The following is a 24,426-nucleotide window of genomic DNA, read 5'->3' on the forward strand; positions in this document are numbered from 1 at the left end:
AAAATAAACTGAAGAAGGGAACCAGCATCAAACCAGAAAATCCCACCAGAACCAATATCAAACCAGAGATTACTGCCAGAACTGGAACAATGGAACCAGTGTCAAACCAGAGAATCCCACTTCAACAATGTCAAACTAGATGATACCACCAGAACAAAAGCGAGGGCACCAACTTCAAAGTAGAGAATCCCACCAAAACCAAACTGAAGAAAGGGACACTGTCACAAGTAAAAAAACAAAAAAGCAAGCAAACAAGCAACTGCTTAAGTGATTCCACCTCACAGGCAGCAACAAGTAAATTAACAGCAAGCAGCTACTTAAGCTACTCTCCCACCACAAAAATATATAAAGAAACACTAGTAAGCAGCAAACCAAGCAACTCTTGTCTTTAAACTAACACAACCAGGAAAAAGCTATCCCACAATGCACATCCATTGGCCACTCACTCACTCACTCACTCACTCACTCACTCACTCACTCACTCACTTCCCCTGAAACAAAGTCACAAAAACAGGTTGGAGAAGCAGCCAGCTTTAAACTGGCTGAGCGGTGCTTGATAGATAAAACTGAATATGTGTGTTTTTATGTGGCATTAATGTATTTGGTTCTGGATTCTCTGATTTTATTCTGGATTCTCTAATTTGATTTGGTATACTCAGATAATGTCAATTCAGCCATTGTCTGGGTATGTATTAGGTATATCAATAGTGAATCGCATACCCTTGTGTCAACTAGAGGTATTATTTTACCTCCAGTAGATACACATGTAACTGGATATATATTAACATTAAAGTACAGCGCAGCCACCAGTGAAAGATTTAACTTCTGGATTTGTTCTGGAAGGGGCTGAATTCTAAAGAATGACAGCGCTGGCAGTTGTCAGTAACTAAATTTTAAAAGGCATCCCCCAATGGCAAAAATCAGGGCAGTGATTTAATAGGGAGTGAGACTCAAAGACAAGAACGTTGGGGAATGCATGTGATTCTGCATTTAAATAAAATCACACATTATTACCATTACATTACATGACATTCATTACATTCCTAAGCAGCCGTATACAATTGTTGCTACACATTTTAGTATGATACCTTTAGAAATTAATGTTAAGATATCTCTCCTGGCTTTTATCCATATTCCCAACTGTTGTACAGTGGTGGCCGTTGTCTCTCTGCCTGTGTCAGAACAGTCTGTGCTGCACAGTTCTCCTGTTTTCTCAGGTATCATAAATAAATCAACCAGAAGTAATTGCTAGTGGCTGTCCATTCAGAAACAATCAATGGTAGTCTGCAAGTCTTTGTGACACTTTCTTAAAATGTCAGTTTCATTGCAACCAGCCAATCAATGTGTTTATTTAAAGAGACTTTAAGAAATAACAAATCACTTAGCTTAAAGGGGGGAAATGAACAAACGTGAAAGAGCCACATTCACCCACTGTATCTAAAATTGCAGTCCTAAGCGGAGTTATGTCCTTCTAAATCTATTGAAGTTGCTAGGCCTAGAAAAATGTAACTCTCCTTAGGACCACATGGTATGTCGCTTATCCATGCAGATGAAAACCATTTAAAATGTTTTTGCGCTTACAGCTAAAAAAAATCTATAGCAGTCAACACTCTACCTCTAGCAGTTGAGCAGTTCAGTGACATCCATGTGGAGGGATGTGTGTGAAAGAATTGTTATGGTTTGGATTCTTTTAATGCCACATACTTTCGGTGTGCATACTTCAGGCACCTTTTTGAAACTGGTGCTAATCTATCATGATCTGCACAGCTTCAGGCAGTTGTATATGGATCTCGCTGCACCTGCGGCATAGTAGCTGCAAATTTAGTCTGCAGTTGGATAGCAAGAAGTTTCGCCAGGTGATTGAATAAAATGAGTGTGCTTGTTTTATTAACAGGCAAGCTATATGTGACTCATGGCTTTAGAACTCTGCCAGCATGCAGATTCTTTTTATGCTGTGGGTAGTGTTTGAGTTTAAATGTCAAAACCATTCAGAATAACATCACTATTCATTTTGTCCCTTAAAAATGTTATGGGTTTAATTTTACACTAATTTTCTAAATTTCTCTTCCTTATTTCTGTTTAATAACTGATACAGTTATGTAACAATAACCAGAATTTACAGCACACGTCTTTGTAAACTATAGGATCATTAAGAATTTTTAAGTGTGAATATCCATATGTAAGAAAATTAATGGTTTGCATTTAGCTACTCATTTAAAATATACTTGTTAGAAGTGAGAACATTGGATTTTACATAAGCAGTGAGTCTGTTAAAAAAGTGGTAGTGTTAAATGTTGCAATTGCAGGTTTTGTTGAATGTTTATTTTATGTAGCCAGCCACTGAAAAAGTGATGTCTGTCTATACAAATCAGGTCAAGTACTATTCTGTTTGCTGAGGGGTAGTTTTGTGTTCTGTTCTTTTTCAGAGAGTGAGTGATAATGGATCAGATATATTCCAGCCAACATTACAGAAATGCTAGGTGTTTCTACTGAGTAAGGAAAGACTATTCCACTCTTTCAATTTTGCTTTAGCGGAAAGGGTTTCCCGTTTTATTCTGTTCAGGGGCTTCTTCTAGAGCTCAGTATATAACAACCACTTAAATCCTTGGTGGGTAGCCATGTTGGTCTGTAGTAGAAGAGTGGGATTCGGGCACATTAGCATCTTAAAGACCAACTAGATTTCCAGCGTATGAGCTTTCAAGAGTCAAAGCTCGCTTCAACAGATATGAGGAGTGGAAAAAGGAAGGGGTCCTTATAATCCAGGCAGAGGATGGGAGGGGTAAATTAGACTGTCAGGAAGCTAGCTGTAATACATGTTGCAATTAGCTTTATAGAGCATGGGTGCAAAGTGCAGAAAATTAGCATCTGTAATGCAAGAAAAATCCTGTGTCCCTATTCAACCCTGGCAGATCCATTGTTCCAAATTAGCAAATAAACTCAAATTCAGAAATCTCGCATTGTAATTTTCTTTTGAAGTTTCTCTGCTTGAGAACTGCTATTCTTATGTCAGTAATGGAATGTCCTGGCAGATTAAAATGTTCTCCCACTGGTTTTTAACTGTTGTGATTTTTGATACTGGATTCATGTCCATTCTTTTGCAAAGGGGTCCAATATAGAGAGTTGAAGGGCATTGTTGACACATGATGGCATATATCATGTTGGATGATGAAGAAGTGCATGAGCCTGCAATGGTATAGCTGGTGCTGTTAGGCCCAGTGATTGTGTTGTTGGAGTGAATGTGGAGGCAGAGTTGTCATCTTGGTTTATTGCAGGCCCCGGTCCAGAGTTCGTGTCCATGTTGGTAAGTGCAGTGTTGTGGGTGAGTTGTTGTTTAAGGTTGGGGGGGTGCTGTCTGTGGGCAAAAAAAAGGTTTGCCTCCCAATGCCTGTGAGGGCAGTATCATCGTCCAGCACAGATTGCAGGACATCAATGATGCATTGAACTGGTTTGAGCTGGGAGCTGTTTGGGACTACCAGTGTTGTTCTGTCGAATGTTCCGTTTAGGCTTTTCTTGTAGCAGGTCATCCTTTGGTATCATTCTGGCATTGTTGATCTATTTTCTTACTATGTCTGGTGGGTATTATGATTGCAGACATCTTTGTTGTTGATCTCACAGGTGAGAATCTCTGTCAGAGGGATTGGAGCAGGAGCAGCTGTGGTGTAGAGCTCGGCTGTAGACAGTGGATTGTATGGTGGGTTTCACAGGAGCGGCTGTGGTGTAGAGCTTGGCTGTAGACAGTGGATTGTATGGTGGGTTTCACAGGAGCGGCTGTGGTGTAGAGCTTGGCTGTAGACAGTGGATTGTATGGTGGGTTTCACAGGAGCGGCTGTGGTGTAGAGCTTGGCTGTAGACAGTGGATTGTATGGTGGGTTTCTGATGATGACTGATGAGTGTGTAGATATGTTTGATGATCAGTTGGTTTTGGGTATAATGTGGTTCCTTTTTCCACTCCTCCTATCTGATGAAAGGAGCATTGACTCTCAAAAGCTCATATTCTGGAAACCTTGTTGGTCTTTAAGGTGCCAAGTCTTGGCTTGAGTGAATACTCATACGATTAGGTCAAAAACTTGGCTGCAGTGTCAATTATCAATCAATCAGTACTTGATTGCTTCAGCACAGCCATAGCAAATAACAAGAAAAGTACAATATTATTAATACAAATTACTACATCATAAAATTTAAACCGAAATTGACAAAACTCCATCAAGATCTTTAAATCCAGTTTCAATTAAGTGAAATCCAAAATATAGGGGAAGAGTACAGATTTTTTTCCCATAGCAGTAGTTTACTTTTACGATAAACATTTAATGTAAAAAGCAAAACTCTAGGTTGAGCATGGTGCCCAAATTATTTCTTTTTTACACAACAAAAAAATACAGAATGGCCAGCTCTGGGCAACAGGTTTGACGTCATTGCATACATGCAAAACAAGGAGCAATGTAAATGTAAACTGAGATTGGTTAATTGATGGAAACTAGATATAAATCTACATTTATAATGAATTAATCATGATTATTACTATTAGTAATAATAAGAAGTGATAGATTGCTTTTTGAGTGTTTGAAGAGCTTTATGTAAATTTGCTTAGCAATTCTGAAACCTTACCAACTAGAGTATCCCTGGTTTTTATTTAAAATTCTTTGTGAACTCTCAGGCGGTTTTCCCCTTTAGTGGTACCTGCTACATACCAGAAACCTCTTTCAAAACGGAGGACTTCTTCCTCTAGCGTTCCCAAAATGAAAATCATGGCAGGTAGACTGTAAAAGCAAGTTCAAGTAAAAAGTTCTACAAATTAGCTAATTCTATAGGACCACAACTCAAAAGTCCCTGACTCAAGTTCTAATCAGTGTCATTCCTTGATTAAAAGGAACTTGATGCTTGCAAGAGCAAGAAAATTCCCTGTCAAGCTAGACGCAACTGACCATGGGCAGGAAAATGCCTGGAAAGCTTTCAGAGCTTTACTTAGAATTGCTAGAGCTGAGTTCCTGGTTCCTGGGCCGATTCCAGATGACTAACCTTAAGGCGCTTCATGCCGCCCTCTTCCGGATCGCGACGGGGAAAATGCGAAATATCGCGTTTCCTCACACGAGTTTTGCGCGACGATGTGCAAAACTCGCGCGAGGAAACGCGATATTTCGCATTTTCCCCGTCGCGATCCGGAAGAGGGCGGCATGAAGCGCCTTAAGGTTAGTCATCTGGAATCGGCCCTGGTGACCCAGTCAGCTGATTTTCAGACTAGTGTTCTGAGGAGATCCGAGTGAGTGTCAGCAGCTCTCTGTCAGCCTTCACTACAGGGTGAGGCTGATTTTGTCCCCTTTTCTGAGCAAGAGAATCCCTGTCCCTTTCCCAAGAAAACTGGGGGAGGGGGTCCATTTTCATGTTGGCCCAGTCGGTGCAAGAGGGGCTTAACAAAGGACTTGCAGATCCCCTTGAATACATTCATGGAGTCCTTGGACCCCAGTCTGAGATATGCTACATTAATCCAGAGGTCCCCAGCGTGGTGTCTATTGGTGTCTGCCATCTTTCTGGGTGCCTAGTGTTTTTGTGAAAGTAGGCAGGGCCAGGTGGGACTTTTGCCTAGCAAAACTTCAGCTTGGCCATTGGAGATTTGTTTGGCTGCGCAGATTTCTTTGGCGGCAGCTGCCACTCCAGCACAAGAACTTCACTGTGTATCTGAAGATAAGCTATAGCAGCCATTTTGTGGCTGGCTCCACCTCCTGTGGCAGCTATTTTGTTGTGGCCATTTTGTGGCTGTGCCCACAACACCGTGTCACAATTCCAAAGGTCACAGAGGCTCAAAATTTTGAGGACACCTGCATTAATCCATATACGACCCTCTAAAATAGGCCAGTATTATTCCTTAAATTGCCAATAGGTGCATGAGGTTGAGCTGTAGCAACGTAAATCATTCCACCTAGGGGTAGGCTGATGGCTGATGAGGAATTTTAGCTGGAGTTGGAAAATTGTTTCTACTGTTGTTACTTTGCACTATGCATGTGGGATAACTCGATTACCTCTAGATGGCTATTTTAACACTGCAATTGATATCCAAGAGTTTAACGTATTAATTTTTCTTTTTAGAAAAAACTATAAAATTAACCAACAGTTGTTAATGTGATAGTGTACATACACGTAAATGTACTTATAGTAGTGTTAGTATAAGCGTACTATAGTATAATCCTAAAAAGAGTTACTACTCCAGACGGGCTTAGACTGGAGTAACTCTTCTTAAGATTGTGGTGTTAATATGTAGGCAGAGTATTATAGAAACTGACAGAGAGACTAAATGATTAAATACAAAAGTACTTCAGGTGCTGGGGCTTTACACCTTTATTTAGAAAATGTGAAAATCCTATATTCTATTGAGATTAGTATAAACTAAATGAAAAATGTATATAATTAATTGATTATATGTCCTTTTCCCCATTCTTCCTTTTCAGTATGATTTTGTTGAACTTTTGGATGGGAGCAGGTTGATTGCAAGGGAACAACGCAACCTTCTTGAGGCAGAAAGAGCGGGTAGACAGGCCAGATCAGTCAGTCTTCACGAAGCAGGGTTCATCCAGTATTTGGACGCTGGGATCTGGCATTTGGCTTTCTATAACGATGGGAAAAATGCAGAACAAGTGTCTTTTAATACCATTGTTATAGGTAAGCATAATATTCCTATCATTCTTTTGCAAAACGTGATATGAATATTCAATAACAGAGAAAAAAATCCTATGAAGATTTTGAGTATTTTACAGAAAATCTATTTTTATTATGTACCGTTATATCAAAAGATGGATTCTTGGTGCTAAAACAAGATGCTTTTATGACATGATGTTAGGTTCTGTTATGAACATAGAACGCTTGTAATATTTTCATTAAAAATTCTACAAACAATAATTTAAATAAATTATTTAAATAAATAAATGAGGCAATGTTTATTTTCTCAAAGACAATAAATAAAGCTAGTCATACACACTTCTAAGAGCATGTTAATTTGCTGTCATTGACAAGTACTTTAAATGAGATCTCGTTTTTGTTAACTGCCGTGATTGCAGCATATTAGAATTCTTCTTGTTACGGATCTTTCAGAGTCTGTGGTGGAATGTCCCCGAAATTGCCATGGAAACGGAGAGTGTGTATCGGGATCATGCCATTGTTTTGCTGGATTTCTGGGCCCTGATTGTTCAAGAGGTACATAAATTGAATTCTTTCTTAAGTCAATACAAATAAGGGACAGAAACACAAGTAGTTACTAGAGCAGCAAGAAAAAGAAACTGAAGTACAACGTTGTCTAGATGTTCCTTTGCTTCTAAAGCTTGATTGAAAAGGATTGCGTTAAGTCTTCTGTCATGTTTTATTTCACAGCAGCCTGCCCAGTATTGTGCAGTGGCAATGGGCAGTACTCCAAAGGACGCTGTCTCTGTTACAGTGGTTGGAAAGGTACAGAGTGTGATGTGCCTACCACCCAGTGCATTGACCCTCAGTGTGGAGGTCGTGGGATTTGCATCATGGGCTCTTGTGCCTGCAACTCTGGATACAAAGGAGAAAACTGTGAGGAAGGTAAATACATAAACATTTACTTAGGATTTTACTGCAGTTCTACAGTAGTGATTTGACCTATTCTAAGCCCTGGAAAAAAGACCAATTGCAGAGGCTATCACATTTTAAGTTGTACGGAAACATTTCCTTTATATTCATATTTCCAACATATTCGACTTCAAAAACATTTCTAGGACTGTTTTGTTTTAACTATTGAATGTTTTGGTTTCTTGTTTAGAAGCATGTTTTTCTTTGTCACTTCACTGGTTTTGAGATAAGATAGAAGGAAAGAAAAGATACATTCTTATCAAAGACAGACTCAGGACTTTTTGCTTACTTATCACCAGACTGTGTTTGTTACAAATCTCACCAGCAACGACATTCCTAGAAAAGTCTTACAGTTGAAAATGCTGATTCAAGTGTATCACAGGGGGAAACGATGCGTCATTTGTTGCAGTGATGTCCATATTTATGATGTTCCTTCTTCCGTGCTGAAAAGTGCAGTTTGTTTGTGCTGGGGTTTTCGGCACAATTTTCTATTCTCAATCAAATAGATTTTATTGATCTGCACATACAAAGTAATACAATTAAGTTTCTGGAATTAAATTTTCAGACCATTGACCCTATAAGTGTAATGTTTTATTGAGTCAAATTACTAAATTAAATCTCGTCATCTAAAGCACATTAAAGTGAATTAAGAAAGATAGAGACTACGCAACTCATTTATTTCCTAAACAGGGCTGAGTTTCCTATATGGCTGTCAGAACACAGGAACAGCAGATCAGGGTTCAATCCACCAAGAACTCCTCTAGAGAAAGCCACGTTCAGATAAATCGGCTTTAGCAATTAAAGTTGCTAATGTGGCTTTTAATAGTGCTTGCATAGGGTTTGGTGCCTTTTGTTATCACGTGGCAACGAATTCATCGAAAATCTTAATTTTGTTTTGATGTTTTTAATGTGTACAGATTATTAATTACTCAAGTATGATGTTTGTCATTTGTTACCCAGTTTTATGGGCAGCACTAGTTTTTCATTAGTCAGACATCATTTATGCATGTATGTTGACATCACCAACAAAATCAGACAGCAGGCTTAAAATTTTACTGTAACTGAAGGCACGTAGATTTTTTTATGATTCTTCCTATAAACACTTGCAATAGATTGAGGGAGACGCACACACACACGCACACACACGCAATATTAATGTTCATGTATTTAATTTAAATCATCAGTTAATATTGGAAGATTTGCTAGAAGTGTTGCAGAATTTGTAACATTTTGTTCCAAATGTTTTTGCTAAGGAATGTCATAGGGAAAGGCTGGTAACAAGCATGGAATGTGCATACGTGGTTGAGTACAGATGCATGTATTGGGAACGTGTATCTGGAGCCTGTGCCTTTAGTAGATACTGTGTTGCTTTTCTGCTTAAAAAAAAAATCAATGTAATTATTTGAAACTTCCAATTTTTTTAAAAAAAAATAGCAAATAGAAATAATTTTGTTTTAGCAAATTTTATGCTGCACAATTGCAGCCAGTTATTTTTCTTGACCTCCTGGAGATTACAACAGCTGTGTTGTTTTGTTATTGATTTGCTATGCATTGTTGACCCATGTTTAAAGAAATAGGTCTGTAGTTGGTTCACGGCTTCTGCTTCCTATCCTCCATCCTTTCAGGGACCTAAACACTGCTGAATCTTTGTGCCACTTTACTTGGGCATAACGTGAATAGGATACATTCTGAGTCATTGGAGGTAATAATGAAGCTCATAGACGTAAAACTGTCTTCTTATTCCAGCGGACTGTTTAGACCCAGCTTGTTCAAACCATGGCGTGTGTATCCATGGAGAGTGCCACTGTAATCCAGGATGGGGTGGTAACAACTGTGAAATACTGAAGACTATGTGTCCAGATCAATGCTCTGGCCACGGCACCTACCTTCAAGAAAGTGGCACCTGCACTTGTGACCCAAATTGGACTGGTCCTGATTGCTCAAACGGTAAGGATGTTTAAAAAAAATCTTTTTTAAAAAAAATTTCAGGGCTAATGCAGGGCAATTACAAATATTCTGCAATTATATTGACTTCAGGTACTGGTGCATCCCAATTTTATTACTGTAATGTGCTCTCCATGGGGCTGCCTTTGAAAACAGACTGGAAACTTTAATTGGTACAAAAATACAGCAAGCAGGAAAAAAGGGACTACACCCATGCAGAACTCAGGAAGAGAAGGGGGGAAGAACAGATGCAGTGGGAGAAATGTTTTAGTGTAATTATAGATCCCTGGGATCTTTAATTACAGTAAAATATTTCTTCAGTTGCACCTGTTTTGAGGGGTTTTTTTCTCACTCTTCCTGGACAAAAATACAACAGCTAAACTATTGTCAAAGGTTGGTTACAGGGATTGTATCACGCATATGCTGGAAAATCTGCACTGGTTATCCACCTGTTTCCAGGTACAATAGAAGTGCAGGTTATTACTTTTAAGGTCCTAGATGACTGAGAACCAGGGTACTGAAGAACCATCTCCTCCCATAATATGCAGCCCACCAGTTTAGACTGGCATCTTAATCCCTGCTCTCTATGCCCCTACCTTCAGAAGTGAGGTGGGTGGAAAGTGCAGGATGTTTTCTGTGGTGGCCCCTCATCTCTAGAGTATCCTCTCCGTTGAGAGCTGCTTGGCTCCTGCTTTCCTTTCCTTTAGGTGCCAAGGCAAAACGTTTACCCAAGCTTTTAATGTCGGATTTTGTCTTTTCAACTGTTCTAATGGACTGCTGTAGCCTGAGGTCTGTTTTATGGATAGTTTTGTGCTGTTTTATGTCTATGGGCTTATTTTAATGGCTTATTTATTATTATATTGAACATTTAAATTGCAGCCACCTCAAGTAGGACTCGGGAAAGGCAGCATAGAAATCGTATAAATAATGACTTGCATGTAAATATAATTGCAGAAATACTCAGTTGCAAATTAGTAAAGAGTCTAGTAGCAGGGAGTCCTATTTGTTTTTGCTTTAACAGACTCACAGGCAGTAACTTTGTAATGAGTAAAAAACAGTAATTGTCACATGTGAGAACTTAACCATTACAGTATCTTGATACATGTGACTGTAGAAGCAAAGAGACTTAACACTTAGTAAATGTGTAGTTCTTGCTTTCTTATTGGTCTTTTCGTGAGCATGCTGTCAAAATTGCAAATTTATTTTTCCATTCTGAAAAGCAAACACAATTAAAAAAAAAAGCAAAAAGTTTTCTTTCATTTTAGTAGCTTAGGATATTTTCTGTTAATGAGAAGTGTTCTCATTAAAGAAAAGGCTGGTGATCCTACTTGTAAACTGATACAAACATTCTCTGTGTTTAGAAAAGGAATAGATAAAAATAAAAATAAAACAAAAAATCAAAAAATCAAAATAAAATAAGAGGAATAGATAAAAATAAAAATAAAGTGTCATATTTCAAATGACCTGCAAATGTTGAATCAATAAATAGATCTTGCTAATGAAAAAGAAACATGTGAAACATAAAAATGAAAAGCTCTTTGTTCCATCAGAAGGTTTATGGATTTAAAAGCAACTGAGCTTTTCTCTTTCTTCATCAACAGTGTGTCCATTAATTAGCCCTCCAATTCCACTTCAGTTAAATTAACTCTAATTAATAAGTTCATTACAAAGGCTGACACACCTTGCTTAAAGCAAGTGTGCTAAAAGCTGATAAACACCTTCATTTTAATGAAAAATTGATTAGATTGAGGAGAAACGTTGGTGCTTTGAAATAAACCTGCTTCTTCCACAGCTGGAGCTGATGAGCTGAAGTTAATCAAGCCATCTCAGATCTTGAAATACAAAAGTCTAATCCAAAATAGAAAACATTATGTGGGAAAAGTCATCTGGCTTTGTAGGCTATTACCACTTATAAGCATCACAATTCTTTGAGAGTATATTTAAAGTTCTGTAGCATGTTGCGAGTCAGAAAAATGCAGCTGAGGAGCAAGAGCATTTTCAGAGCATTTAAGTGCATCACCTTTTCACTATCCGTAAGAAATATTTATCTTTGTTGTTAGGTTTGGTTCTGTTTGACAAGGAATCTTGAAATTAGGTAATATTGTCATCAACCAACATGTGACATTGTCAGCTTTGTTCTTAGGGTCTTAAACAATATTCCCTTAGGCTATATTGCATTGTGTTTTCCTCTTGATATTAGCTCTACAAAAAACTATGCTCTTTAAAAAAAAAGAAGAAGAAATGCTAAAAGGCATTCTGTAATATTGTAAAACTGATACTACTTTTGAGAATCGGGTGTATGATGTGGCATAGAAAGCTATTTGTTTTTCTAGCAATTACAGATGTATTTCTCTAGGTAGGCAAACAAGATTTTTTTTTTACTCTGCTTGCATGCCTCCCACTTCTTTAAGCAATGAGGAGTTCCCAGGACAGTATGGCTTAGATTGGAGGAGAAAAAGGGAACGCCTTTTTGATAGTTTCCAACATCGTTTTTTCATCTCTGTAGCACTCAAATAGGAATATCTGAAATGTCCTGTAAAGATACATGGGTTCAGGAACTCTCCCTTCCAAAAAACAGTAAGCAGAATGGATGGCTTGAACGTTTATAATCCTTGTGCAGGGTGCTCAGCGCTTTTTCAGACCGAAGGCAGGCAAAGGATGCATTCTGCTATAGACATCGAGAGCTAGAGTGATTCCTTCAGGCTACGTTATGGTGCTTTCATCCAGTAGCAAATTTCAAAAGAGATTAAGAATGAAGAAATCTTTTTTTTTTCTCTGTCTCTCTGGCACACTTCAAAAAAAACGGTTCTGTTCCACAATTAGGGTTGTCAAGCCATGTCCGGTAACTGACAGGAACTTGTCGGGCAGGGACAGGGGTGCGAAGTGTTGCATGCACTGTTATATAACTGCAGGAGAGACCTGGAAGTGGTATCATACTGCTTTAGGAATAGCTAGAAACACCGTTGTAAAAACATAAGTTTCCAGCAATTGTAGACCTACGTGACATCACATTCAAGTTTTCCATGGAAGTGATGTCATACCACATGCTGCACAGACCTTTAGTTTTTCTCCTGACATCACAATGGGCGGCCTGGCAACGCCATCCACAATGGTCTTTGCCAGTATTGTGGTCTAGTTGGACCAAAATAGGTTAAATCTAAACTGGGTTTAGGAATTGAATTCTTAATTTAATTTTCAAAGATTCTGCCTTTGTCTTTTTGTAGTCTGAAGTTTGGCTATTTATTCTTCTCTTTCTCTTCATTCGCTTACCCATCCTTAATTCCAGCTGTTTATTTCTAATGCAGAAATCTGTTCGGTTGACTGTGGCGCACATGGTGTGTGCATGGGTGGAACTTGTCGGTGTGAAGAAGGCTGGACCGGCCCCTCCTGCAATCAAAGAGCATGCCACCCTCGGTGTGCTGAACATGGAACTTGTAAAGATGGGAAGTGTGAATGCAGCCAAGGATGGAATGGAGAGCACTGCACCATTGGTAGGCGAGGCAGCACTTTAATATCCTTCTTGAATGCTCAAAAGTCAGAGATACGGGTGGGCATTGTCTAAATCAGAAATGCAGCATTTTGAAGGTTGCTTCTTCAAATGGAATATTTGTCATTCTGCATGAAGGAATTGATATTTTTTAAAAGGAAATGATCAAATAGGCAGGGCTTTTTTTCTAGGAAAAGAGGTGGTGGAACTCAGTGGGTTGCCCTCGGAGAAAATGGTCACATGTCTGGTGGCCCCGCCCCCTGATCTCCAGACAGAGGGGAGTTGAGATTGCCCTCCATGCCGCTCCAGCAGCGCAGAGGGCAATCTAAACTCCCCTCTGTCTGGAGATCAGGGGGCGGGGCCACCAGACATGTGACCATTTTCAAGAGGTTCCGGAACTCCGTTCCACCACGTTCCAGGTGAAAAAAAGCCCTGCTAATAGGTGATCATAGACAGCTTGCCCCAGAAGTGAGAGGCAAGAATTTCCCTTTACAATTTCTTCCTTTTTTAATGTATGTATTTGTATGTACATATTTACCATTAGAATAGAAGTTATTGTAGATAAAGGGGCTTTTTATTATTTTATTCATAAAAGAAAACATAAGTGCTAAAACATGGTTGTCAAGAAATCTAGTCCCCTCATATTATTTTTGTTTTGCTTTGTTAGCAGGCATGATGTTTTTATTTCAGTATGGACATGTTAAGGAATGTGATGGTTTTCAGCTCTTACAGTTATTACAAGCAAGACCAGGAATTCTGTATTTTATAGTGAAAGGCTCACTTTGTTTTCTTTGCATGCTGCCGATCATATGGATATAGCCTTTGTTTATTCACATGACATGAAAGATAATTTACTTTCCTAGAATTTTGTTAGATGTGTTTCTCAAAAAGCTGGTTTGTGATCAGACAAACTCAGTTACCATACGATTCTAAGCATTGTTCCTATCTAAGCCTTTGACTTCTACAGACTTAGCAGGGTGCAACTCTACTGCACTGTAAGTTGGATCTGTGGGCCATAATGAATCACTAGGAAGTGCAAAAATGAGAGAGTTGTCATAAAATGCCAAGTTTGGTGAGCCAGTTTGGTGTAGTGGTTAAGAGCACGGGGCTCTAATCTGGAGAACTGGGTTTGATTCCCCATTCCTCCCCTTGAAGCCAGCTGGGTGACCTTGGGCTAGTCGCAGCTCTCTGGAGCACTCTCAGCCCCACCCACCTCACAGGGTGTTTTGTTGTGGGGATAATAATGGCATACTTTGTAAACCACTCTGAGTGGGCATTACGTTGTCCTGAAGGGTGGTATATAAATCTGATGTTGTTGTTGTTGTTATTAAGTGATTCTTCATGCCTGTTTCAATATTATCTTCCTCTGAAGCAATTTCTAAGGCAAAATGAATGTAGAAAATCATAGTAAGCATCAGCTTTGCCAAGCAGTAATTCTTCAGCAGATCTCTCTCCTGTTAGCCTCACTGACTTTGGCCATACTACAAGTTGGGTTACAAGTTCCAGGCTGGGGAATGTCTGGAGATTTGGGGGTGGAGTCACGGGGTGTGGAATTTGGGGAGGTAAGGAGCCTCGATAGGATATAATGCCATAGAGTCCACATTTTCTCCAGGGGAGCCATTTTCTCCAGGGGAACTGATCTCTGTAGCCTGGAGATCAGTTGTAATTCTGGGAGATCTCCAGCCATCACCCTGAGGTTGGCAACCCTGACTATAAGGCTTATAGTCATTTCTCAGATTTTTGGCTGAGATCAAGTGTAATAGTAGTTATACATGGATGAACTGTTCTTAAACAGTTTTGGCAATGTATTAAAGCACAAACTGATTTTTTCCCCTTCACCATTGCTGAAGCCGGTCTTTACATTTCTATGTGTATTTCATATATATTTAGATGTATACATTGCTGCCTATGCAAAAATAGAGAAAATTGAAATTTTAATAAATGAATTAAAAACAGATGAATAATTTCTGCTAAAGTCATGTAAAGTGATTTGGTTGGGAGTTTCTTTAATTTGCTGAGTGTCTTACCCCTCTACCTCTCCATACCGTTCCCCCCAAAGTTTTGTCACTTTCAATTCACAGTCTTTCGTGTGGAACAAAAAGAAATATAAATTCTGAAAAAAATAGTCCCCAAAATGTTAAGAGTACCCAATTGTATTATTAGCAACATGATTTTGTCATCTCAGTTAAGCAATTTTAGATTTCCTCTGTAGACATTAAGACTTTCTAATTTAATACAAGGAATGCATGTAGCAGAAGGTATGTATTAAAGGCAACTGGGGAATATGCCGATAGAACAATTGATAGAATCGGTGTCAGCAGAGACAGATTGTGCAGCAAAGATAAAATGGACACAGAATACAATGTCCTTACAGCATCCAAAGGAAGTCTGAAACAACTAACTTGTATTTATTTACTTTATTTAATTATTAAAATATTGATATGCTGCCTTTCCTTGTGGCTCAAGGTGGCATAAGAGGAGGGCATTTTTTGAGTCCCTCTGCTGGCATGTTCACAGGTCTAAATGGAACAGAAGAGGAAATAATACGTTATATAATAGCAATGGAAAAATACATACATCAATAATTTGGGTGGTAATACTTGCAAACTGCACGATCATGACACCTGACGAAAACAAGATATAAGGTGTGAGACTGAAGTTTGTACGGACTCAAAATATTTCTGTCTTTTCCGTGGTGTTTAACCAGTTAATTCCCCAGCTGTTAGTGTTTCATTTTCAGTTTTTCACTGACTGGCATTCTAACCCCATAGCGACCTTAGTGTTTCGTAAAGGCGCTTTGTCCAGCATGTCTACATTTTTTTCTGAAGAAAGCACGTTTTGTGATCATTAATGACCTCTCATTCTAATGTAGTTCTTTACAGGAATAGCTGTTCTTCTTTTGTAGTTTAAAGGAATTAGGATTTCCCCCAGGCCAGATTTCCATTTGAATTGCCTGCATATACATGAAAATCAATGTTACTCAATAAACAACTTGGTGTTTAAAGCACTATTAGCAGAGAGCACCTCAAAGAAATACCTTTCTTTAAGCTGGAGAGATGGAAATTTTGGGGGCTTCTTAATAAGTGCTATCCTGAATACAAATGAAGAGGCAAATTGAGAATGAAGGGGAAGGGAGAGAAATTACATGTTAAAAAACTAATTGAATTTCTCAGTGAAAACCTGGAATAGCAGTTCATGGTCCATTTGTATCCGATCCTTCCTTATGCAGTAACTTGCACATATTTGTGGGTTGCACACTTTTAGAGCACTTACTACTAACTAATATGATCAGAATATTCTTATTGCTTTAGATTTGCCCAGTTCAAGGCCTTGGCATTGTTATTTATCAGGAGCCCTGAAACCATTTCAGGTTTTCCTTAGCGGATAGTTGTGTATACAGGTGTGAAACCTCTTTATTAGCCTATATGGTGGGAAAGGGAGCAGAACACTCTCATGTTCTCTTGCCAGTTCACCTATATACACCAATTTATAAGGTAGTACCTATCACTTTCACTTAAGGTATTGCTGATTGTGATACATAGGGTTCCCTAAGCATTTGCTTAAATAATGTGCGACCTCAATGCATGGGATAATCCTCTCTTTTGTTTCTAACCTGCATTCCTGATGTTTATTCTGCTTTATATTCTGAATGTGCATTCAGGTTGTAACTAAGCAAAATCTGACTCAAATACATCCTGTTCCTTTTCATTAAACTGGACGGGCAACCTAATCTGAGTGAAATGACCTCCTACCTTTGGATCCATACTGATTATGCCAGATCTAGCCATTTTTCCTGTGGTGCTACAGCTGCAGTCTGCTTTAAGGTCTACATTTCCATGTATTTAAATTTCCATCATCTAACATGGTGAGAAAGAGTAAGTCTAGGGTAACTCGAGAGATATGTGCCCGACAGGTACACTGTCCAGCCAGAGTGCTTAGCCTATAGTCATACCATATCTCATTTCTAATTGGCATTTCTGTGCACTGACTTTTCCCTAATCACACTTCTAACTTGACGAAGACTGTCATTTTATATAAGCAGAGACACTCTTGCGTGAACTATTCTAGCCTGATGGCAGGAACAAGCGAATGCCTTGCCTATAGAAGACAGAGGGGAGAAAATAGAGGCAAAGGAATTCAGCCGTGGTACCTTTGCAAAAAGAGTCAAAGGCTTTTCTTGTATAGTTTGTAAGTAAGAAAGGCTGACCATACTTTGGGGGAAGTGAGGCAGAAGCCTTTCACAGTAAACATACACATAGGTCAGGTGAGAAAACCATGAGACCCTTCGTTATGAATCTGAGATCTTTCCTTGTCTGGGGAGTGCTTAGCCTGTATTCACACTATATACACACACACAAATGAAGCACAAGGATGAAAGGAGGTATGCCCGCACCTTGCTCTTACCTAAGCATTTTATTTTCTCACTGGTACTGCAAACTAAATTAAGTAGGAGCTGAAAGAAAAATGTTTACATGAATGAACTAGCATAGGGTTCATGTGTGTTTTCTTACTCTCACTGTGATTAACTGATCTCAACATTAGGATTTAAGTCCAGTGGCACCTTCGATACCCACAAGATTTTCAAGGTATAAGCTTCTGAGAGTCAAAAGCTCCCAGATTCCAAGAGAGCTTTGATTCTCAAAAGCATACACCCTGAAAACCTTGTGGGTCTCTAAGGTGCCACTGGACTCAAATCCCGATACGCTGCTGCAAACCAACCCGGCTACCTACCTGAAACTAATCTCAACACATGTCATTATGGCATTAAAGAATCTCCTATAGCATTAAAGAATCTGACCAAAATTCTAAACAAACAGTGCCTCACATCTGAACCTGAGTAAAGTACCTGAGAATATCCTTAATATAGATCTATCAGAAGTCTAAATATTTATAAATACACATGTATACTCATCCACAACCTATGTTTTCCTCGTGTTTTGTCTTAGTTAGCCTAATATCTTTTATGTCTTGTTCACTTATACCTCATTAGGTTTGTCTAAATTTGAGCCCTTGTTATGTTTATCTCTTCTATGCCTGTCTTCTGATTCCCTCCCTCCATGTGCATCCTCTTAATGTTTGGAAACTTTTGGCAGGTGACCTGCATCTAGCTACTTCAGCACGGCATCGGAAACCCCAAATTGGTATACATGGGAAATTCAGTAGTTTGGCACAAAAGAAACAAACCAAAATTGGTGGGTTTCCCCCCCCCTTAAACAAATTTACCAGCGTCAAAAGTGAGATCCAAAAAGGGACCATGAAAAAGTCTCTTCTTGAAATCTTTATGTTGAGCTGGAAACCATTCACGTATCAGGTGAAAAACAATCAAAATTAACTATTTTGTGCTCTAAAGGGAAACAACGCACCAGTAAATCTAAAAACAATTTAACTACACAATAAGTCTTAACCTAATTATTGCCTCAAAATGGGCAAGGATACGGCTACTTTAATTTTTAAACAAAGAAAGATGCCTGTTTATAATTTCAGCTCCCAGTCCCAAATCCAACCTTGCTTGTGTCTATTGTATGTGTATCACATGTAACTGGGGATTAGGCACCTATCTTGAAAATGTATTGCTTGATTAAACATTCTAATTAGGAGTATGCACTAAAAAATGGTATTATTCAGATTCATATATCCAGAATACCATATATATTTGGTTTCCCAATATATGGATTAAAAAATACCGGTATAATATTCAGATTTGGGTCTTATTCTGAATTCCGAATATCTTCGGCTCCATTATTCCCTATGGGGAAATCCTTCAGGGGGCTGGAGGGACAATTTTTGAAGCAAACTGCACCAAAATTGCTGCTGTCCTCTAAAGACCCCCAAGTTTTAAGTGAATTGGACCATAGGGTCCAATTCTACAGCCCCCTGAATAAGTTGCCCCAAGCCATTATTGTTTCCTATGCGGGTGAAATCCAAGGCTTTCTCCAGGACACAGGGAGCCTTAGCCAAACACAATAGCAATGACCAAAAGCCTCCCAATGCAGACAGAACCAGCAAAGCCCAACAGAACCAACATCAAACCAGACAATCCCACCAGAATCAATGTCAAACCAGAGAATCTCAGCAGAACTAAACTGAAGCAAGGGACATTGTTACAAGCCTTACAGAACCAGTGTCACGTAAAGATGCCAGGCAGAATCCAGAGCCAATGCAAGCCCAACAGAACCAACATCAACCCAGAGAATCCCTACATCCAACCAATACCAAGACAGCAGCCAGACCTGGCATTGTCTTATAGCAAGCAAGCAAAACTCACTCACACACACACACAGAGAGAGAGAGAGAGAGTAATGCTGCCTTGCTCTCCCTTCCTCCTGGTGCCTCCCTTCCTTGAAAAATGAGATTCTGGGATATTCCCGAATATATACAGATTATTCAGGAATGTAAATACTAGTTCGTTCAAATATACCCAAATAGGTATTTTTCAGGTATCTATTTGGCTCGGGAATACCAAATTGCACATCTCTAATTCTAACAGATGCTGCAATGTAAAATTCACTGAATGCTTAAATATATGTCCAGAGGAGTTAGCCATGTTAGTCTGTATTAGCAAAATAGTAAAGAGTCCAGTAGCACCTTTAAGACTAACCAACTTTATTGTAGCATAAGCTTTTGAGAGCCACAGCATCTGACGAAGAGAGCTGTGGCTCTTAAAAGCTTATGCTACAATAAAGTTGGTTAGTCTTAAAGATGCTACTGGACTCTTAACTAGATGTGTGGGCATCCCTGCTTGGTTCACCAATGACACTGTCCCCACGCTGTGATTGTATTCTTCTTAGTGCACCAAATTGAATGATGGAGAAACTTTTGCATAAATAAAAACACTATCCCTAGGCAGGTAGACTGTTGCCTTTTAGCAATCACCAGATCAGGGTGCACCTTACTGGGATTTCTATCTTTTGTGATTGATTTTAGAATTAACTAAATTATTATCGTTTAAAAAAATTATCAAGTAGAATCCCAGTGAAATCACTGTCACTCAAACTGCATAGTTATGCTTAACTTTAAACATATGTATTTTTCACTAGATTGCTCCCAGCTGTGCAACTGTGTGCAATTGGAAGAGAGATTATTTGTGATGGGCTCTTGTTTTTACAAATTAACTGACACATATCTTGGGCAAATTAAATAACAGTGATAGGAAACCCTGTAAGAGTGAATGCTTCACCAGCTGCTTTCCTATTAAATGCTTTCAGCTTAATGGAATTAGCAAATAATTATGTTGGTGAAGAATCTACCATATCCGAGTGTTGTGTTAGTGTCACCATTAAAAACAAATCTTTATAATTTTTGTTCTACATTCAAGCTTATTGTTAGAATAATTTACATTGCAAATTAGGAAATTTGTTTTAAAATTCCACTGCATTCTGATCTATCAACACCTCTTTTAAAAGAAATCTATAACATTAAGTATGAGTGGGTAGGACCATCTGTTTATAGAACTTGCCTGCAGCTCGATCACTTAACTCATGAGATGCATTACAGCTGTTTAATTGTTATGGTGTAGAAACAATGATTGTTCTGTCCAAAATTAATATTTATCCACATTTGCATGTGGTTAAATGCAAGTGGTGTGCATGAGAATTATTCTCATTAAGTATTCAAAGGAGAGATGAAGTTAGTTAGCTGCTTTTACCTACCAGGCATCATCGCTTCATTATCCCCACAGTCCCCAATGTATGAAGCAAGCTTCTGTAAGTAGGCAGGGACAATTACTATGGAATTTGTACCTGAGATTCAGAACTCTGGATCCAGGGATTCCGAAATCTGGTGGCTATAGGACTTGCGGGTTTGATTTAAAGGATCTAAGGCTTCTAGGAGATAGACTAGTGTAGGCTTCTTGAGACCTGGGGAGTGGGGGGTTGGTACCTCTGACTTGAGAAACAAACTGGTCAAGCAGTGAGCAATACAGAAACTAGCAAATGTAGCTGTGTTGTTATGTATCTTGCTGATATTTTTGTTTGTAGCTTAAATCTATTATTCTGCATTCTGTGCAAGATTCTTTATGCCCTTTCTATTGTCTTTTTTCTTCTTTTAAATAAAGTTATTAATTAAAAAAAACTAGCAAGGGTTGGGGTTATGGAGCCAGATGTTAAGTTAATAGAGGACATGATGGCTGAGATGCCAGAGGACTGTTTAAAGTAAAACATTCATCCAGAATCTATGAGACGGGAGGTAGAGCAGCAGTGACATTGAAAGGCATAGACAGAAGTCAGGGTTAGAAACAGCTGTTTTAAGCCTACTATGAGTAACCTAGTCCTGTTTGATGTTAGCTGTGAGTTGGATCCAACCAGCTTTTTCATTCAGTCTCACCCAATTCTCCTCCTTTAATACAGCCCCTGTCCCCTGAATCTTGCAAGATGAAAATACCTGATAATTTCATCGAGCACTCATCCTTTAAAGAGGACCTTATCCTGCATGTTAACATAAAAGGAAAAAAAATGACTCAGATATGTGTCCACACTAGAAATAAGAAGGGAGCATCATGGAATCACGTTCATACAAGAATGTATATGGGTATGGCACATAAATAGTACTTATCTGTTACTTACTGAAAATTAATTTGCAATTAAGTAAGTCAAACCCATTTACCAAAATGGGTAAATTTAAGCATAGAACTTCACCCAAAAAATAGACTTCAAAAAGAAAGTTCTTAAGGTTTAAAATTGCAGCTGTGCTGTGAACACATTGGTGGCTATTGCCCAGGAAATTGATAGATATATGAATGGACAGAATGTTCAAAGAATACAGCTGGTCTGGCACTCTACAGACTATGCAAGAAAAAGTGCGATCTATTACAATTGGAGGTTCAAATTCAGAATTATTCTTACTGCTGCAGGATTAGAAAATGAAGAGTAAGCATTCTCTGTAGGAAGAATAAAGGCTTCTGTCAGCACAGAACTTTGAACAGTTCAGAAAATGACAGTATTTTGATAATAAAAGAAAAGACTTGGGAAAACAGAAACATTGTCACCAAATCTAAACTATTAGATATTGCTTGGAAAAAAATTAATATATTATATGACTGAATGTGTAACTATGGGACAGTAATTACAATTAACAGAGGCAATTTGGAAACAGGCTGGAGTATAGAAAATAGGGTGTAACTAAGGAGGGTACTGCCCAAAGACACAGAACCATTTTTCTACCACAAAACAACCTTTGCAGCCATTATGCAGAATGAAATCAATGGAAAATTCCTTTGGTTGTTGTGGGTTTTCCGGGCTGTATTGCCGTGGTCTTGGCATTGTAGTTCCTGACGTTTCGCCAGCAGCTGTGGCTGGCATCTTCAGAGGTGTAGCACCAAAAGACAGCTGCTGGCGAAACGTCAGGAACTACAATGCCAAGACCACGGCAATACAGCCCGGAAAACCCACAACAACCATCGTTCTCTGGCCGTGAAAGCCTTCGACAATACATCGAAAATTCCTTTCTGTGGATCCTTTGTAATAGAAGCAGAGAATTCCATTTGCACTGCTTTAGAACTTTTTGGGGAAATGCTTCCCTTACTCCTTTGGCAAGTGGCTTCATGACTTGTAGGTCAGTGACTTTAGGCAAGAGTGGCTTTGTCTTCACAGAGAAGGTGTGTGAGTGACTCATGCATCATCTTGCCATGCCTCTGGGTAATGTCGATACTTGCCGTTACTGTAGGAATACTACACAGTGAAAGGAAAGTAGTAATTCGGTTTCTACTATGGATTGTTAAATATTTGGTCCTAGAACAAAAGGAGAGCTGTTAGGTTTGAACAATGATTTTATAAATGGTTAATAACAAAACTAACATGCTAATCCCCAAACTGCTGTATTGATCCATCTGCTGTGATTGTCAAACTTCATTCATTCATTCATTCATTCATTCATTCATTCATTCATTCCTGTTATTTATGCCATCTCTTCAGAATCTCACTCAAGGCAGTTTACAAGTAAAATCAGTGCCATAAAACATAATAATTAAACAAACAATGCAGAACTATTCTAGCAGTAGATGTGGACTTCTGTTAAAAATAAGGCTCCAACAGAAGCAATCTTCATCCAGTTGAAGATTCCTCACTTAGCAGGAATACCCACTGAATCCAACCCGTTATCTTTCAAGTAAATATACCAGACTGCATCACGGAATCATTCAATACATGTTTTATCTGGATTTTAGGAAGTTAAATGTATGTAAGATGTGAGTACTCCATTCTTATGAATCCGTGTAGCAGCAACGATGCACAGAGCAACATCTGATAAGAAATAACTGCCGCAGTTTCTTGTGAATTTTCAATGCGAGTAGATCTGTTCCGTTTAGTTACTGGGACGGGGCCACAATTCAGTGGCAGAGCATTTGCTTTTCATGCAGAAGGTCCCAGATTCTGCCTCCTCCATCTCCTGTGAGAAGGATTGGGTACTAGGAGATCTGCCTGAAGGTTTCTGATCAGAGTCTTTTCCGGAGATCCTGGAAAGCCACTGCCAGTCAGAACAGAACTCTGTCTGAGTCAGTATAAGGCAGCCCAATGCGTTCCGTTATGTCTATTTACTTATCAGCAAACTTAGGCATGTAAGATTGCACACACATAACTAGCTCTGTGATTGCTGAAAGGCTCTGAGGATACTATATAAAAGAATGCTTCTCAGTTCTTCCCCAAGAGAAGTTCCCTGTCCCAAATTATGTGCCATAAAACCATGTTTCAGTAGGCTGCTGCTTTACATTCTGTGATAATAATAATAATAATAATAATAATAACATTCGATTTATATACCGCCCTTCAGGACAACTTAATGCCCACTCAGAGCGGTTTACAAAGTGTTATTATTACCCCACAACAATCACCCTGTGAGGTGGGTGGGGCTACACCAGTTAGATTTGTGCCGGTACCATGTCCTGTGTTGTCTTTCAGTGCCGCAGATAAGGGTGCTTGCCTGCTGTGTCACTCATTGCATCTGGTCCTTCACCCTCACCACTCTTGTGTCTCATGGAATTGGCTATTAAGAATTTGCCTTGCAAGCTTGCCTTTAAGTCTTATTTATATTTCGCTCCAAGGGGCAGGGAGATCAGTTGTTAGCACCAAGGCAAATATTTTACTTCCACCGTGAGCTCTTATCTGACAATCATCTTGAGAAGCTATTAAAGTAAACAGGATGCTTACTAATTGCAGTCCTGGACATAGTAAGTGAAAATATCTCATAAAGCGGTTGAATAAACTAATATGGGCCTGGATTTGTTATACTGCATTGAAAATTATGTCACTGCTATAATCCTTTATGACAGGGTAATCAGTAATAAAACAGTGCAGTGAGTACCAATTAAGGAACATCAAATCACTGGGCATGCTGTTCATGCTGATTTAAACAGGAGCTGATTGGAATAAATGGATTTAATATATACTTATTCACAGACTGTAGGTATTCTGTCATATCTACAGGAG

General features: G+C 38.9%; 1 protein-coding gene across 1 annotated transcript in view; it reads left to right on the forward strand.

Moving 5' to 3' along the window:
- The window catches only part of LOC129336562 (teneurin-3), a 208,115-nt gene that overhangs the window by 58,065 nt on the left and 125,624 nt on the right, over positions 1-24,426 (forward strand). The window contains exons 5-9 of the mRNA XM_054989724.1: positions 6,441-6,651; positions 7,081-7,182; positions 7,357-7,551; positions 9,325-9,525; positions 12,828-13,013. Coding sequence (XP_054845699.1) covers positions 6,441-6,651; positions 7,081-7,182; positions 7,357-7,551; positions 9,325-9,525; positions 12,828-13,013 — 895 coding nt within the window. The remainder of the gene's footprint in view (positions 1-6,440; positions 6,652-7,080; positions 7,183-7,356; positions 7,552-9,324; positions 9,526-12,827; positions 13,014-24,426) is intronic.

Source organism: Eublepharis macularius, chromosome 10 (assembly GCF_028583425.1).
Source record: "Eublepharis macularius isolate TG4126 chromosome 10, MPM_Emac_v1.0, whole genome shotgun sequence".
Classification (NCBI taxonomy): domain Eukaryota; kingdom Metazoa; phylum Chordata; class Lepidosauria; order Squamata; family Eublepharidae; genus Eublepharis; species Eublepharis macularius.